General features: G+C 41.7%; 1 protein-coding gene across 1 annotated transcript in view; it reads right to left on the bottom strand.

Moving 5' to 3' along the window:
* Nucleotides 1-18588, bottom strand: part of plekhh3 (pleckstrin homology, MyTH4 and FERM domain containing H3) — a 47734-nt gene that overhangs the window by 8583 nt on the left and 20563 nt on the right. Inside the window, exons 3-7 of the mRNA XM_012878749.3 lie at nt 13089-13183; nt 7897-8079; nt 6239-6396; nt 3209-3332; nt 2820-3117 (exon numbers count right to left, since the gene is read on the bottom strand). Coding sequence (XP_012734203.1) covers nt 2820-3117; nt 3209-3332; nt 6239-6396; nt 7897-8079; nt 13089-13183 — 858 coding nt within the window. The remainder of the gene's footprint in view (nt 1-2819; nt 3118-3208; nt 3333-6238; nt 6397-7896; nt 8080-13088; nt 13184-18588) is intronic.

The raw sequence follows: 18588 nt of genomic DNA, 5'->3' as shown, positions 1-18588 counted from the left end.
ACGTCGTCCCTTTGACTGAGCTCCATTCTTTACTTTTCCTCTGTCTGGGTTTGTTAAAAAGTAAATGAGGCGAGGAATGACAAACGTTCTCACTCAATCTGTTAAAAGACCAAATAGTCAATGTCGCCCAGTCCTTCAAATCACATTAAACGGAAAAAGAAAACATGTTTGACCTTGGGCAATGTACAAAATAAGGAAGAGGCATTTCCGCTCCTGTGAACAGCAGTGACCCGCTGCTTCCTCCCAGCGGAGTGTCCAGGAGTGGTAGGTGAGGCTCCATGTACATTTGATTATTAAAAAAAAAAAAAAAAAAAAAATGGGGAAGGGGGTACAAAAATCAAATGGAGCCTGAGGTCTGACACGCTTTGTGAGCAATAAAGGGCGTGAAATATGGTGTAATGGAGCTAACAGTTCAGCCCTGTGTAAACAGAGAGGGACGGGTGAGAGAGGAAACAATAACGCTCAAAATATTCATCAAAAAATCCAATACGACCAAAAGGGAAAAGAAAAATCTAAGAAACCATTTGCCAGACACAGAGAAGTACACCCATTTACACCGATGTCATGCCATCTCATAACTATATGGCCACAGGGTGGGATTTGTCCTGCTGAAACATAATCAGGAATGTTCCACTGAGCCTCTGTGATCCTTCCTACACTCTCCTCTCCTCTCTTTGGCCTTTGCTGCTGCTTCCTGCTCTCTTGCCCCCCGCCCCCCCCCTCCTGCTCTGCTTTCTTTCTCCTGGCCCATTCCCTCTGACAGCAGACATTCCCCGGGGGTTTCTCAGGGCACCGGGGGAGTGAAGGAGGAGTGTTTTCTGGGCCCGGTGCCCGGCTCCAGACTCAGCTCCTGCCCAGCTGCAGCCTCGGCTCGGCTCGGATCCGCTGAGAAAGAAAGTGCGTGAGAGCGACAGTAAGACGTATCAAAACACCAGAGCCAGCGAGTTCCACAGTGTTATTATAAATTGCCATCGCATGCAACTGTTCCATTAGCTAGAGGGCAATTCCCAGTGCTGAAACATAGATAGAAGACTGTGGCGGTTTGATGGCACGGCGTTGGAAAGTCTAGAGCAGACGGCCCAGCGCTGCTAACAACTTCGATAAGTAGGCTTGACAGAGGGGCTAATTCAGACCTGCAAATCCAGCCCTCAAACACTGCATCTGTCCATGGGAGCATGTTAACAATGTGGGAGCATATCGTGCTACTATATCTAAACTAGTGGTTAGGGACGCTGGCGCCTGCTTTCTGTCCGTCGTCTAGACTCCGCGTTCTCCTTGCCACTACTGGTTCACCTTCGTCTCCCAGCTAAACCTGTTCTGCATCGCGGGCTCCTCCCCCCCCCCCCGTCGCCAGCAACCGGCTCCTGGCCTGATGTCAAATTCACTCCGACTCGGCTCAGTCGAATGTAAAAAGCCGACAGCTGCACTCGGTTACCTCAAACCGTCAGCGACGGAACGGCGTGCTCGCGTGTTTTCCACCTGTCTTCCCAAAAGCGCACTTTTTCACAGAGATGAGTCAGGAGACAAGAAAAAAAAAAAAAGGAGTATAAAAACGTCCCTTGTTGTCCGCTTGCAAATGCAACGAGGAGAAGATGAAAGGCGGTTTCTGTCCTTGAGCAAATCCACCCTGAGAACATCATTAAGTCACAAGTTATAAGTGTTAGATTAAAAAAGAGGCATTTGTTTATTCATTTAAGATAAGGCCCTGGTAAGGGTTTAAGAGGCTTAGGTTTTAAGACCGCTGAACATTTTTCACTATTAATTTTTCCTGATGTCCTTCTAAAGAGATGCCAGAGAGACCAGAATCCCCCCCCCCCTCCCACCCACCCACATGCATGGAACATATATGATGCGTTTAACTTGTTTTGGAAGTCAAAGCGCAGAATGACGCCACGGCAGAGTTGAGAGCATTCGATTTGCAAGTAGGAAAATTTTAAACCAGCAAGAGAAACATTTTATGCTTTCAAGCACAAAAAGGAGCATGTTCACAAATAGATATTTTACAGAACCACGCGTGCCAATAGTTTAATGAAACACGCTCATAATAATAGGTACAGTAACTTCATTCTAGTTGCGCAGCAGCCATATTGGATACAACAGTCGGAGCATCTTGGCGAGCTCCAAATTTCAACTTTCGAGGAATATCAACGGGGAACTTGTAACGGCACAAAGAGAACCGACCAGAGTAAAGCGCCCCATGTCCCTCACTGCATGTTGCTGCACACTGCTGGGACAGCTGGCTGAAAAAGGGCTACTGTATATACACCTTGCGTTTGCTTACAAGAAAGACAAATTTGGCTCTGGAAATTTTTCCCATTTACAAAAGAAAAAATTTAAACTAAACAATTACGGTGTGAAAACGATTATTAATGTGACACTGTTTTAAAAGCTGCTAGCAAGCTTCAGGTGGCGGGTCTGTTAAGCTTCCCAAACGAGCAGAAATCTACTTGCTATAGTTCTGTTACTCTAGAGCAGCAAAACGGATAACACCGTGCACAACAAGCGATTTAAACTTTTCAATTTAGTTGGTGTTTATGTTAAATAACAACATTATTGTTTATGTAATATTTATTAGATTTTAACATTTCTGCCAATTTGTTTTGAATAAAACTAGTTAGTAAAATTAGTTACTAATACTATTTTATGTTAAAGTTTTGTATCAGTACAATGACACAGTGATGTTTTGCTCAGCTCACAATGAAAGACCCAAACCAGCCCATGCTTATTCCCAGTTTTCCAAATTTACATAAAAACAAACAAACAAAAAAAACCTGAAAGCAGGGCAATTCTGCTTGAGCGCATTTTCACGCAGAGCTCACCTCTTGAGGTGGAAGCGCAGGTATTTGAGCACATTGTAGCCCGGCAGGAAGGTGCAGCTCATGCAGGTGAGGAGCTGCCAGTAGCGGAGGTGCGCGGCGGTGTTCGGGGAAGGCGTGTGGCTGGTCTGCTTCACAAGCTGACAGTAGACCTCGTCACGGAGGGGCCGCAGGTCCAGGCAGGTCTGCAGCACGCCCTGGATGATGGGAACCGGCTCCCGCGCCGACTCCAGCTGCTGCAGGCAGTTGAAGAGCCGCACGGCCTCTTCGCGCATCGAGCCGTAGCCCTTCCCATTGTGGTCTGAAGCGACAAGGGAGCGTGGTACAGATGCTAAAACAAAACCTCACATGTAGCTGTTGTTAGATTTATCATACATAGCTTGAGTACTCACATGTGTGCTCCAAATTGCCGTAAGGGAAAGGAAGCAGAGGAGCATACAGGGGGCCCTGGGTGTATTTGAGGATGGCATTGTGCTGGTAGATGTGCTCCACCACCTCCGGATTGAACTTATTCTCCTGTGTGCGTACAAGAAAAAAAAAGAAAAAATGTATCACGTACAATAACATATTCATTCCGTGTTCCTGAAATCAGTTGAGAGGGCCGTCGGCATCTGGGATTTAGTGCGTGTTTTTGTCCGTCTGGGGTGACCAAGGTCCATCTGACCGGGGCTCGCCATTCGGCTCTGGCAGCTTCCAAAGCAACAGGAAGGTCAAGTGATGACCCAGCACAGCACACTGTGCATGACTGACACGTTATACTTTATCCGCCGGTGTCAATGGGTTGACTGTGCGTGCATTTCTGTCTTTCACTGCGTATGTGGATAGATGCCTTCCAGCGGTACAGATGGCTTCCACGCTTCTGCCCCCCCCCCCCCCCCCGAGCACCTGTTGCTCATTAGTAACGTTGCAGCGGCTCTGGCTCTCTCCTGACTCTGCAACTCCTTCAATCCCTCCTCTTTCCACTCTCTTTCTCTCTCTCTCTCTCTCGCTCTTGTTCGGTCTCGCTGTGCAACAAGTCCGCCTTGCCCTCATTGTGGCAAAGTTAACACAGTCTTCTGTTTGTCCCGTGGGAATAAGATGCTGCTCTGTGGTGCGCCACAGCAGCTCAGCTGTATTTCAGATGATAATGCTAATGTTGCATCCAAATACTTGCACTTTGTAAATGCCCCAACTCTCATTTGTCTAAAATATAAGAGAATATACGCGAGTCTTGCAAAGGGTAGATGATTTGCATCTACAGTTCTTTGGGGAAAAAAATAGAATTCCCCTTGAATTTGTTTTACACCTTTTCCTTACATTACAGCCACAAACTTCACAGCATTTTATTGCAGCTGGGTGAAAGGCAATAATAATAACAACAACAACAAGAAAAACATCTAAAAGCATTATTTTCCTTCCATTTCCTCACTATCCACCACTTTGTGCTATAGCTTCAGAACACATTGAGGTTTGTGACTGAAATATAGCTAAATAGGTGTTGAAGGGTTGTACACAGATTTGGGGTTAGCATGTGGTCTTTAGGGTTAGAAACTGGTTTGGAAAAGAGGTGGCGCTATAGATATTTAAAATTTTACTCCACATCACCATCTATCACAGATAAGCACATACCCAAAACACTTCATAGCTACTGCTTAGAAAAATGCAGATTAGTCTAACAAAAACAAAAAAAAGGTCTTCGTAAAGGCTTCTCAGATTCGTTTGATTCGTTTATTGTCTTAAAAATAATTTAGGCTTCAAGAGGACATATTTTGCAAAATCCACTTTTCTAGCCCTTAAACACATTTTGTTGTGGAGTTTCTTGGGAGTGCAGAAAATTTGAATGTAGTCTGTCCAGGTGCTGCTTAGATACCTTTATCTTCTGTTTGGGTCATTTTCTTTAATTCATTCCGTTTTCTCTGTTTTCTGTTACGTTTTTATTTCCTCGCAGTATTTGCTGCGGAGCTGCTTAGCAAGGTCACGGACTTCCGGCCAGTTTGGCGAATCCGACATTTTAATTTCTCACCGAGAATTTGCAGTCTAAATTTATGAATGCTGAAGCTACAAGTGGCTAGTGAAAACTACAAAGTGCACTCGCTCTTCGCTCCAGTCATTTTCGTTAATTTCTATGAGGTGGTGTGTGCATACACATCATGTCAAACAAAGGATTTGGGGATTCCTTATAGCTCCTTAGCGCTGGTAAGGGACACTGCGAGGTTCCTATGCTAAATGAGCTATGATAGGAAGCATGCAGGCTCCCATTCCCACCTCCTTTGTTACTGACTGCACTATTCGGACAGCCCATATCATGGCGGACGCTGACTTACGCTTTGGCTCAAGAGTCTTTACCCTTTCAGGGGCAGCCTCAGCGACCTGGAGGGGGCGGTGTGTGAATTGCCTCCTTTACATTTAGAGAGACCGCCTCAAAACAAGTTGCTCTCAGACAAACCTCAGAACAGCGGTGAAAAAAAAAGGAGCTGTGAGGCAACAATAAGGAGGAATTCAGACCTAAGTGTTGCAGTTCCACTTTATATAGACCACAACTGAATGATTTAAACGTGAAAAGAAAGAACATGAAAACATGATATGTCCCCTTTAAGACAATCAAATGTGAATGATTATTAAGTGAATTTTCAAAATAGTGTCAAATTTTTCTCTTCTTGGCTGTTTTTTCTTTATACCCTGTAACGCATTTCTTTTTGGCTACGTTGCTCGAGCCTATAACCTATTACTGATCATATAGATTTTTCCTTTTTTTTTTCCACTCCTGCTTTCCTTTTAGTTGACTAGACAAATGAAGGAAGAACCGTTTAAAAACAGGCCTCTTCTTTCTTCAAAATATAAGCTTGGCCCCTTCTAGCTGAGCATACAGTGATAGACAGAGGCAAGTAGATTAACCACTTTCTCGAAGATTAGAGACTCTCTTTGGGAGATTACGGAGACAGGAGGCCTTGCAAAGGGCTGCTTATCTGGACCCAATGCTTTTTGCCTTGCCCTCTTCCACCTCCTTTGCCAAAACCTGCCCCTTTTCTAACCACCAAGGATGGACTGATGCAAGAAAAGTCCCTTCTGAGCTCAGTAAGATTCCAGCACACTTTGTTCTCCTGCAACTCCTCCCAAAATGTATATGTAATGCCCTCCGACCATGGGAAAGTTAAGGTTAAATACCTGGAAGTACCTTAATCTTTAAACCACCTTTCTTTTTTTTTTTTTTGTCTGCTGTTCTAGTTTGTCGACAAGAGCTCATTGAAAAGAGAAAAAAAATAAATCTAGAGTAAACTTTGGACTCCCAGAACGGCGTGGCCGTGTGGTTTCCATGATAACACGGCGGGGTGAATAATGAGCAGTCCGACGTCTGTTTGTGTTTGCTGGCTCTTATCACAAGCAGGTTGGCAGGAATTGTGCGCGTGTTTACAAATGTTTAGCTTTTCTTTCGCGCGGCCCACCTCGATGTCTCGTATCAAAAGCAGTGTCGGCGTTTCCACCGGGGATTTGGTGTCGATGATTTTCTGGATAGCGCAGGCCCAGTGCACAGCTTCATTGAAGTGCTTGGTGTACAGCCTGTGGCAGTGCTTCCGTCCATAAACAGTAATGCTCCAGTAACCTAAAAAAAAAAAAAAATGAGAATAAATCACACAAGTCCAAGCTGAACCTGATATTTCAGTGTAATTTAAGCATAAAGGAAGTAGCACACACAGTGACACACAGTGACACCTAGAGACTCTCTCTTTCTCCCTGACTTCCTCTCTCAGATTCACTGAAGATCAAAGGTCAGACTTGAGCAAAACCTCAGCAACATAAAAAAACAAAAAACATTATTCTGAAGTGAGTCTGCTCTTGGAAAGCAGGCGACCAAATAACATTAGAAAAAGAACACTGCAAAAACAGATCTAAAAATAATTAAAATGTTCTTAAAGTTAGAGTATTTATCCTTGATTTGAGCAGGTAAATACGATTATCTGCCAATGGAATGAGTATTTTTACCCTTAAAATAAGATAATTAGACATCCTGCACTTGAAATAAGATGATTGAGATTAGTTGTACCTATTTTAAGTGCAAAAATCTTATTCCATTGGCAAATCATCTTATTTACCTGCTCAAATGACGGACAAATACACAAATTTTAAGAACATGTTAACTATTTCTAGTTCTCTTTTTGCAGTGAAGAATCTGCTTCCTAATCTGTTCAGAGGAAGTATTAGATACAGCCCAGGCCTTTTGGACTTGATCTTCAGCTACGCAGCCATTATCAGGCTTTCCTAGTACATGTCTTGGGACCACATAACGCTCTGGTTAGCTTAGAGATAAAATAAAAAAACCATAATTAACAGGGTTTTATTAAAGACTAGAAAGTTTTAAGGGTGCTGGTTTTGCCCTTTTACATGTTTAAAATCTGGTACGTTTAAATTTCTTCCACTGAAAATGATGATGCCAGAACTTAAGACCTAATTGGGAACTACAGTCCCTTTGTAAAAAAAAAAAAAAAAAAAAAAAAGAAAACAGAGGAAGTAAAGATTTCATGCAACTTCTTTGTGACAAATTTCTCAGCGGCTTAGATGGAGGAATAGTGAGCAGATTGTGACAAAGCCGCTGCTGAAAAGTCCCTGTGTATAATGATTTAGGAAGAATTATGTTTTCCCTTAGATTTATAGAACAATTGAGGGCATTTTAAGTGGTTTTGGTTAAGTCAGCAGGACATAATCTCCTCCACCGATGAGCAGGCAGACATGCTTTGAGGGTCATCCCAGTGTCACACAACAAAGACTTTTCTTCAGAAATCTTTAAATCTTTTCTTTTCCTCATCTAAAAAAAAAAAAAAAAAAAAAGGAAGATCTACAACAAAGCTTCAAATTTAGCCCTGAGTCATTTTTTGGAAAGGAAATGGAGCTGGGACTTCCCAAAAAGTATGTGTGTGTTTCACATAGGAAGGAAAAGTAGATCACAAAACCTACGACTAAAAGGAAAAACTCCATCTAATGATTCCCAGTAGGGAGCAAAAGCAGGTCTGGGTAAGCTTTACATCCATTTTTATAAACCTCAGGAGTCTGTTTTCGTCCATTTCTGTATGCTTTCTGAATATAAAACACAATTTAATGAGCTCACCTGCTTCTTTGTACGTCTGCTTGTCTGGCCAAATGACGGAGCAGAGACTGGTGAGGACCAGGGTGCCCAGTCTCCGAGCACCTTTCTCCGGCCCGGTGTAGTAGTCGAGGGAATCGTGGGTCAGCACAAACCAGTACCGACGGTGCTTTATCCAGCTGCCACCAACCTCCCGTAACAGCCAACCTTTAAAAGGGAAACACCAGCATAATTTGACAACTTAAAAAAACAAACAACAACTAGAAAAACATTAATAAAGAAAATGATCGGAAGATTTACAGGACAAACAGTCCCAGCTGGGTCTAAGCTACAGGTTTTTATAGTTAATTTCCTCACAAGTGACAGAGCACATTTACAAAAATACACCAAAGCTTCCAAATATCCTTCATTTTTCTCACTAAAATGTTAATGCTGTCCTTAAATTGGCATAAATTCTACCTTGTTGGGGTTAATACTCAAGCTGCGGTGCAATGTCTACAAGTACTTGTGCTGACTTTAGTGGTGCTCCGAAGAGCTCTAGGTATGAATTATTTGCCAGGTAAATAGAAATGAATTACTGTTAAAAACTGTTATAAGGAGCTATTAGACTCAAGCAGCCAAAGATGAGCTGTTCAAACATGTTGACTTTTGCTTCACAGGATATTTCTCAAAAGGGAAGTACAGTGGAGACATTTTTGAGAACTCTCTATGCAAACTGAAGTGGAAGGTAGTGAAGCTGGAACATTTATTTCTGACGTAGAACTTTCCAGCTCATACTAGTTTCAGTTCCAAAAAAGCTAGTCGGCGTGTTTTTGTTGCTAACAGATGTGTTTCGTGACTATGCTAACTGTTGTTAGCAAAGAGAAAGCATGACACTAAAATGATAGCTCAGCATTTTGCGTTTTCAAAAAATCCATTTACATATTTACTGCCCAAAAGTGTTAATTATTGAGATAAAGATCTTTAAAAAAGGTACAACTTTTTTCTTTGGCAGCCATATTGGATTTTGTGGCCAGTATAGGCAAGAATCACCAAGTTTTGCACTTCAAATTTAATATCTTGTGGGATTTTCAAAGGATTTTTGACAAGTATGGCTTACAGTTAATGAAACTTAAAAATTCAGTTTCTCAGGAGATTTGATTAAATAAAACAAAATTTAAATGTATAGATTTTTAAGATTGAAAGGTTATGTTACTGCCTACACCATCAAAAGGAAAGACTGCTGACTTGGCAGTTTTCAAGCAAACAGTCAACGACACCCTTGGAAAAGAAAGGGGAAAAACCAAGAGTAACCCAGAAAAGGTCACTGCTAATCAAACGGAGTGTTTATAAAGTGCTGCATGGAGAGAATTCAATGAAAAGTTGAGTGGAAGAAAAAAAGCTGTTAAGCAACAGAGATCATGACAGCCACGATATTCAGTGTGTGATTAATTTAGATGAGTTTCACTTTTTGTGAATATAAATATAACAAGCTTGGGAACAGATCCTGGAGGCCGCCGAACAGATGCAGCCGGTGCGGATGAATTGATAGAAAATATCGGGGCTGAGTTCCTTTGACAATGCTGATGTGCGTTGTGCTTCACTTTTCAATGGTATTCCAATTTACTAAGATGAACCTGTACTTCTGCTTCAAAATATCTGTCAGTGTAGCGATATTTGGATAACTTAGATATAAAAAGTTTCAGAACCTAAGTACAAGGGGAAAAAAACCACAAGCAGCTAATAGCATAGACATCGAGTGTTGCATGTAAGCAACACAATTCCAACTTTTGAAGCTGACAGTGTGAGAGAAAGAGAGAGTGTTACTGGAGCAGGGAGGGAGACAAAGAGACTACAGCAGTCTTGCTTGTAGACATGCCTTCAGTGCTTGCCAGGCCTGTCTCTACAATGCAATACTGTTGTGCTCCAAAAGCGCTGCGGGTTTTGCGACAAAACAGAACCACTGTTCCCAATCAGCCAACTTCTCCCCCCTCAGGCTATGTGTGCAAATCAATCCTAATAGGTATTTAATCTGAGAACAGATAAGTAAGTTTAGCGGAGCCCAAATTCAAACACTGCCTGTGGGCAAAATAGACGAGGGAGGAAGAGTTCTGGTAGCAGTTCGAGTAGCGGTCAAAGTTTATACGGCTAACTGTCGTGGGTGCCCTTCAAGGTGCCGTTTAGGAACAGTACTGGAACAAATACACGGCGACTTTATGTGAGAGCACATAAAGTCGCGTGCACTCCATCTTGGGAATACTTTTAAAAGGAACAATCAGGAAATAGACTGTCGGCCCCCCAGCCCCGTGAAAACTAATGACGCCACCATCAGCATCACGACTTCCTCTGTGGTTAGCAAGCTGCGTGCCACCTGCCAGCCAGCATTTATTCCGCCGACATCTTTCTTCCTTCTGCACTCGCTCTCTTCCCATTTCCTTTCATCTTCGCCGTTTCCCCTCTTTCCCCGTTTTTTTTTTTACCCTCGCCCCAGAGTGTTCTTGTCCAGCCAGTACAAAAGGTCCCACTAAAACCAAGAGAAAACCGGGTGGGAGGAAGGCGGATTCCTCTTTGAGGATACCTCCATGTTGGTCTTGAATCTGCCTTAAAGCACCAAATATAGCTCAAGTAAAAATAATTTTTTTTTAAAAATCCAGGAGATACTTCACACCACATCAGATGGGCTCTGACTTAAATCCTGCATGAAATAGATAAATGAAAATAATGAGCTAAAGCAGGGTTGGGCGTGCCAACAGGGTGCATGTGGAACAGCAGAAACAGACAAGCTGTCTGGGCAAGAGCACGGAGAGGACATGGCTGCTCCGCTGATGCGTCCATCACAGAGACAGGATGTCGCACAGATGTAGCGCTTTTAGGCAACTTCAACCGGTGTGATAAGAAAAAAAAGTAGAGAAAGGAAAAAGACAGAAAGAGCAGAAGAGTCCCCAGACCCCCTGTGTATAACCCTCTCAGGCTCCTCCATCTGGATCCCATCTCTGCAGCCAGCTAATGGTTCCCCTGGGGGCCACGGCTCGCCCTTAATTTGTTTCATTTGTGACCCCTGACCTCTCAGTGCCCTGCCCCCTCAAACATAGATTGAGAAAACAATCTATCTCTGTGTATTTTCATTTTTTTTTCTTCCTGCAAGCCTCCTGCTGCTCTCAGAATACTGGATTTTTGTTCCCTGAACTTAACAATGCATAATGTTACAGTAAAATACAGTCATGAAAATAAAAAGTATGCACTGCTTTCAAATTAGTTTGAGAAAGACATTCATTTGACTACATTTAAGGGCTAAAAGAAACAGCCGTGCTAGTTTGTTTGCATTTGATTAAGACTTGGAAAAAACATTTTGCTCTTTTAAGGTGAAAGCTTCAGGCTTTACAAGGTTTTATCTGACAAAAAAAAAAAAAAAAAAAAATCTGCACTGCTAACAGTTTCAGCCTATCAATTGTGTAAACTGCAAGATGAACTTTAGATTTGTTCAAATTAAACCCACATAACTATTTTCTCCTTTCAGGATCAGGCACATCCAGACACCTAAGCTGCAGTTTACTGGAGCATGCGAAGCCATGCATCATGCGAGGAGTAATTTTAACCGTAAATCAACAAAGGTATGTCAATAAACCAATGTCAACATCTCTTTCTGTCACCACTCCATGGCTTTTACAATTCATCCTCACACCATCAGTCTATATCTGCATTGGCGGTGCCCTATTTTAGATACTGGGGCAATATTGCCCCCAATGTAGCCTCAGGATGTCTAGCTGGGGAAAAAAAAAAAGAAAGAGAAACAAACATGGGCAGGAAGAGAAATGCACTAATGGAGGCATTCTTCAAAGTCACAAGAAGATAAATGAGAGGGATTATCAAGCACCCTCAGGTGTCCCTCAGTGGAGATGTACGTACCGGTGCAGTCTAGTGATTTCTGATCAAGATTGGTGGTGCAACGGTTGGAATTTCAAATAATGACAGTTTGGCAGGGAAAAAAATGTGCCTTGCAAAAGCATTGAAACTCTTCCTAAAACCTTTTCACATTTTGTCAAGTTAAAACCACAAGCTGCAATGTGTTTTACTGGAGTTTTGCATAAAATGCATACAGAAAGTGGTGCATCATTGTAAAGTGGCAGGAAAAAGGATGCAAGATCATCTCTATAAGACGGAGAATCTAAACACAAAAAGTCTTGGTACAGATTCTCAATTAAATTCATGCACGAATATGCTTTAATTCAAACCATCCAATTGTAGCGCTGGCTGTACGTTTAGGGTCAATGTTCTGCTGGAACCTCCACCCAAATTTAGATTTTTAAAACGTTTAATTCTCTATTTACTAATTCGGGGAGTTATGAATACAAATTGGTTGCATATGATTTAAATTTAGGAAGCATAACAGTAAATGGGGGCTGGATTCACACGCACAGCACGTTTTGGAGATATTTTTAAAAGCAAGTACCATTGTTCTTTCACTTTACAATTATGTACTAAATTGTGTTTGTCTATGAAATAGTCTCTCAATGAAATCAAAAGATGTTTGCGTCTGCAGGGTGACAAAATGTGAAAAGGTTCAAGGGGTGGGCATACTTACACAAGGCAATGTAGCTCCACGTAAAACCCAACAGTGAGAAACGGAGGGTGCATGGAGGGGAGGGCAAGCCAGAGATGCATGGCAACTGCAGTCAGAATTAGGCAACGCGACCGTCTCTATTCCAAACGCAAACACATCCAAGCAACAGCATTTTACTGCTCCCCCCTCAGCAGAGGTAAAAGAAAAAAAAAAAAAAACACATTGGCACAGAAATATCTCATGAGATCATTACTCAGAAGTACTAGACGTGAAAGACAAGACCAGTGACGCCACTGGCCCATCTTACACCGAGACGTTTTGGACAATTTGGATCTTGAAATACGTTCCACAGTTAACTACAAGAAAAATCATGACCTAGCGCATTAAGGTGTTTCTTCAACAAATAAGGGCGCCTGTTTTTTTTTTGTTTTTGTTTTTTTTTGTCTTGAGAATTGTAAAAGGAAATACGTGATACGAGTTCCTCAAAACTTCCAGCAGTTTTCCAGTAGTTTTGTCTATCTATCAGCTCAACACGCAAATGGATTCAGTTAGCATCAATGTAACAAATTGATACAAATGATTTGATTATGATGCTACCTTAACTTATTACATACCACATAAGTTTAACTCAATGTGTGGATTATGAATAGAGGCGACGGTGGTGTTTCAGACTCACCTTTTACTATCAGGTCTGGTTCTTCATCCACCCCCATGCCATTCTCCTCGTTGGTTGGTTTCTTCATTTTTACAGGTGACTGGGAGACAGCGTGCCTGTGCAAAAGAGAAGGAAGAAAATGTAAATAACCCCGGGGTCCCTCTCAGCCCAAGTCTTCCCCTAAAATTGGACCGGCTACTGTAACTGGCTCAGAGACACACTGCTGGTCACGGCTTCCAACTTCCAATCACCACGCGACGCTATGCCAACTCGCCAGCCCCCATATGCTCTTAGGTGGAGAAGGTCAGACAGGGGGGACTGGAAGAAGTGCCACAAATATCCACCCTCTAGTGTCTCCCCGCCCGCCCCGCCCCACAGCACGCAAACATGCAGACGCACACTTATGCACAGCGAAGCCGCCACGGACAGCTCCAGTCTCTTTTATCACTTTGGCTGGCGAGTCAAACAGGCGACTGAAAATAAACGTGACAGGGCGACGCCGGGCTGACTCCCGGCCGGCCAGCTCGCGCCGGTCAGGGGAAGGGAAAGGGTTCAAGAGGTCACTTCTTAGATAGTTAAAAGCATAAACATCAAAAACATCTGTAAATCAGATGAATGGCTGCTCTTTCCTTTGCTGAGGTTCTGTCCGTCAAGCAGCTACCACAGCTACATTTTTATATACGGTCCCTTCTTTAGCACCTGGTCGTACGCTGCAAGGCCAAACTTGTATGAATTTTCTTCTTCTTTTTTTTTTAATCCCAGATTTTACATGCAGTTTTTATGTCATTATGAAAACCGAAGGACAAAATATTTGCCGAGTTGGGTTTTATCATCAGTTTCTTTCATAAATCATGAAACAACACTGTAATGGAGCTGGCTTTCAATTTGTTAGTTTGGCAAATTACCATTTTATTGTTTTTTTGTTGTTTTTTGGTATCTGGGAAAAACTGAGACAGTTAAAATCTACAATATGTAGGAAAAATGTAACTCGATTATCATAAGTTAAAAAATACAAATCCTTCATATAACCTTTCTATGCTTTGTTTGGCATCTCAGCTGAACCTAGTTCAAGGAACTTGAGTCCAGTTAATTTCAGAGGTAAAAAAAAAAAAAAAAAGAAAAAAAAGAAAAAGGAAGTGGCATGGCCCTTTTCTGGTTTTTGACTGAGTGAATGTTTATCTGTTATTACCAAAACTGATCAATGAGTTGGACAAAAACTACAGACAAAAGGGTCCTCATCTAAATATTAATAATGAAGAAAGCTTTTTATTTACAGAACTTCAGATTTATATCTATAAATTAATAGTATAAACTCCATACTTGGCAAGACTGCATAGGATCCCTGTTATCTAAGGCCAAGGCCACTTTTCAGTCTCTTAGACTGCCGAGCGGTTTTTATCTCTCCTCGTTTATTTATCTAATAAGCTGTTTAGTTTCTCCATTTCCTGGGCAAAAATGTGAGGTTCAAGACTTCCTGTCCTCCCCCTCCCCCACCCGGGATTACTGATGAGACTAATAAATTGGACCCTGCCTCCAAGGGTTATTGGCCTCCAGTCACCCAAGCCTTCATCAGCTGATTTATGTCATTATCGATCTGATAAGTGCAGACGGTTCCTCCACACGGAAGGCGGTAGTAATCAATAAATCCCAATATAGCCTTATCTGCGACGACTCATCTTACTGCTGCAGTCATTTCCTTAATTTCAGATAACTTTGAGCCGATCTGACAAAGATTTCAAGCTCTGTGACACAGATTCTCAAAGACGCGCGGACATTTTGGTCTCTTATTTTTGCGGACGAGGACTCCAATGTAGCGGTCGTCCTAACCAGTGCTTACATTGGGACGGTAAAACTTCTAAAGCTGAGAAATGTTCCTTCATCTGAGGAAATTGATAAAAAGGCATGACACGGAAGCAGAACGGAGAGATTTAGGACTTGGTCATTTCAGGTCATACGGTATCGCTACGCCTGGTTGCCTGATGCAGGAGGGAACTGCTGGTTATACTTAAATGCATTAAAATAAACCCAGAAACATGACGGCATCTCTTATTTTGGGTTGTTTATGAGCCCTGCTGCATAGCAGAGACACCCAGACAGCTCAAACTGGATGCAGACAGTATGTATAGAAACACTCCAGGAGGGGAGCTTGTGGTTTGGCGTTCACAGTCTGCATGTCGAAGCAGAATGTCTTGACCGTGGTTTGCTACTGTTACAATGCCATAATATCAATTTAGCCTGCGCTAGTAAACTAATTTACTGAGAAGAGGCCTCTAGAAATGCAAACCTGAGTCACAAATAGAGTGCTTAAAAACTTCGAACGGCTCTGACTAAACTGGCTAAAGCTAAATTTAAAGAAGGTAAAACCTAAATGACTCGAACAAAAGAGTTTCAGGCGGAAACAAGCGGCTTTGCGAAGTAAAACAGATAGTTTGCAAAACACTAAAACTGAAAGACTCCACCTTTCTTGGGGCTCAGTGACTCAATTCCTGGTGTCTTTTTCAAGAGCGTGAAGTGCAGAATAGAGCGGGAAATGATCAGGCTGACTAGGGCTTCAGCAGGAGCTCTGCATCAATCTATGTTGCTGAAAACGGAGCAAAGCAAAAAGGAAGAGCTCCTCATTTTCTAGTCATGTCTTTTTTTTCCCAACCCTCATCTGCTCTATGGTCATTTTTATTTTCTGACAGAAATGGCAAAAAGGTGTTTCCTCAATATTGTCACCCTACTGTAAGCAGTTCTCATTTAAAAAAAAAAAATAAGTGTAATTTCCTGTTCCTTTCAGTGTAAGGGGTTTACAGCAGGAAAAAGGTACTTCACCAAGCCCCAGTTTCAACCCTTAACAGCACAAAATGCCTGACCTTTAAACTGAACGCTGCTTGTTACAGAGTCTGCTTGAACATTGTATCCAAACAGAAATCAAGGTTAATGTCCAATATCCCTTTCGGAGACTGCTTGTTAATGTGGAAAATCAGCTAAGTACCTTAAATTGCTGTTTTTGCTGTCAGGACCACTTAAGGGGAGCCATTAATGTTATTTTAAGATAAATTAATTTATGATTGTTTCCTTACAAAACATACTGATAACGAGACAGACAGAAATAATAACATTTAAGCACATTACCCAACAAGCCGAGTGGATTATTTCAAAAGGTATATAGTTACATTGCTAATAAGGTGAAAATCAGTATTTAAAAGTGTAGGTTTGTTTTAAACAAACCTTCCCACATAATATTCTAAATAGTATATGTGAGAGTTGTCTAAAGTGCAAAAAATAATACATACATACATACATACATACATCAAAAAATTAATCTCAGATTTATTAATTAATAGATTTTTTTTCCTCCTTTTTGTTTCATAAAAAGAAATTAAAGAAATTATTTTAAAAACTTGCTTTTTATGTCAAGCATTTCGTCAGGGAGTTGACCTGGATTCAAAGTGCAACTAAAAACAAGCTGTGAAACATGCAAAACAAGATGGTAGCCGTGCCATTATAAACAATGAAAATATAACAAAACATTTGCTGCTAGTGGTATTACACACTGAACTAAGAACAGGCTTCACTGCACTTGTGAACTTCAAACTAAGTTAAAAAAAAGTAAATAAGTAAATGAAGTACCTCATATTATGGTAAAAAAAAGTTTCCACTTAACAATATTTTGACAATAATTTTGCCTAAACATATATTCAGCATCACATGCTGTTCTCTTCATGGAAACCCAATGAGTGTATTGGCAAAATAAAATCCAGATTTTCCAAAATTGAAATCTTAAAGAATTGTAAATTCGAATTAATCGATTAAATCGATTAATTCCAGCCCTAACATACATACATACATAAGTCAAGCCTATTTTTAGAATCATGAATCAACAATGATTCACCACAGTCGTTTGGGTTAACTTGCTACACCTAGGCCTGTTACCCGACCTGTAGAATCAATAAATGACTTGAACAGAACCTGTCTGACAACATCAAATAGGGTTACAAGATCTCACAAAGTATTGCATCATGTCCAAAAAAACAAATAAAGAAACAATGACATACAAAGTCACGGACACCCATCAGTCTGGGAAGGGTTACAAAGCTATTTCTAAGGCCTTGGGGCTCCAGCCATTGTTTACAGATGGAGAACTCATGGAACAGTGATGAACCTTCCCAGTAGTGGCAGGCACACCAAAAATCACGCTGGGAGCCCCCCCCCCCCAACAACTCATCCAGGAGGTCACAAAAGAACCCAGAACAACATCTGAAGCCCCACAGGCCTAACGTGACTCATTTAAGGCCACTATTCACGATTCAACGCTGACAAAAACAACCCGGGGCAAAAACTCCATCCATGGGAGATCTCCAAGGTTATAACCACTGCTGAAGAGAAGGAACACACATAGTCATATTTGCTGGAAAACACCCTGATGATCTCTAAGAGTTTTGGGGGAAATATTCTGTGGTCTAGTAAGACGAATTTGGTACTTTTTGAAAGGCTTGTTTTTCCATCACAACAAGCATTAATCTGAATAAAGTTCAGATAAAGCACATCCTCCTAACAGCCGTGCTGTGGTGGTAGTGTCATGGTTTGGGACTGCTAGGCTGCTTCATCTCCCTTGTGACTGATTAAAATCCATTCTGTGAATAAGAGCAAGTCAAAATCCCTACACAGCGGCATAAAAAGAGACACCATCAGTTATTACAAATGTTTATTGGCAGCGGGGGTCAAGGGTGGCACAAGCAGTTCTAAGTTTTAGAGGGTAGTTAGGTAGGTACTTTTACTCCACAATAAATAAATAAAAACATCTGGCCATCTCCCTGATATTAGAGTTTTTTTTGAGAGTGTGAAAGACTTAAATGTGGAAATAAAAGCAAAACAGAAGAACTCTGTAAGGCAGGAAATGCCTTTTACAGCACTGTATATGCATTAAAAACGGTCTTAAAACTTAGGGCGAATGTTTGAGCATAACCGATGTGGTGGCTTTGCATCTCCACAGCTGTCCAACAGCCCCACAACCCCAATCTAACCTCCAACACAGCCCCCCCCATCCAGTGGTACCACCCCCACATTCCCAGAAGCCCTAGCAGAGGCTGTGGTGATGGGGCCTTCAGCAGGCAACTTCCTGTGGAGTGCAGGAAACAATTTGATATGGGGATTAGGCAGCATGGAGAACAGCGTGAGTACACATCTACAGACAGCCCTTTTCTCCCATCTCCCTCCAGGTATGAAGAAACTCAGCAAAAAAAAAAAAAGAATCAAGAAAATTTGTTTACCAAAACTTGAAATATGTTAAAAAATTATGAGATGTGACGCTGGAGATCGGCACCCTCAGCCCTTGTACTATCAGAGCCGTCAACGTGTTTGTTGTTATCCTGTAGCAGGGAGCGGTGCGACAATGAAAACAGACGGTTTAAACAAAGTGAAATGGAAAACGCTGGAAGGCAAGATCCCTTAGATTAAATCAGACGAGTAAATAAAACTCCTGGCTGCTCCGCCAGTTTAATAAAAACAGGTCAACCAGAATGACTCGCTTACTTTT

This window comes from Fundulus heteroclitus, chromosome 16 (assembly GCF_011125445.2).
Source record: "Fundulus heteroclitus isolate FHET01 chromosome 16, MU-UCD_Fhet_4.1, whole genome shotgun sequence".
In the NCBI taxonomy this organism is placed as follows: Eukaryota; Metazoa; Chordata; class Actinopteri; order Cyprinodontiformes; family Fundulidae; genus Fundulus; species Fundulus heteroclitus.
The sequence above is the reverse complement of the archived record's forward strand: the minus strand, read 5'-3'. Positions and strand labels throughout refer to the sequence as shown.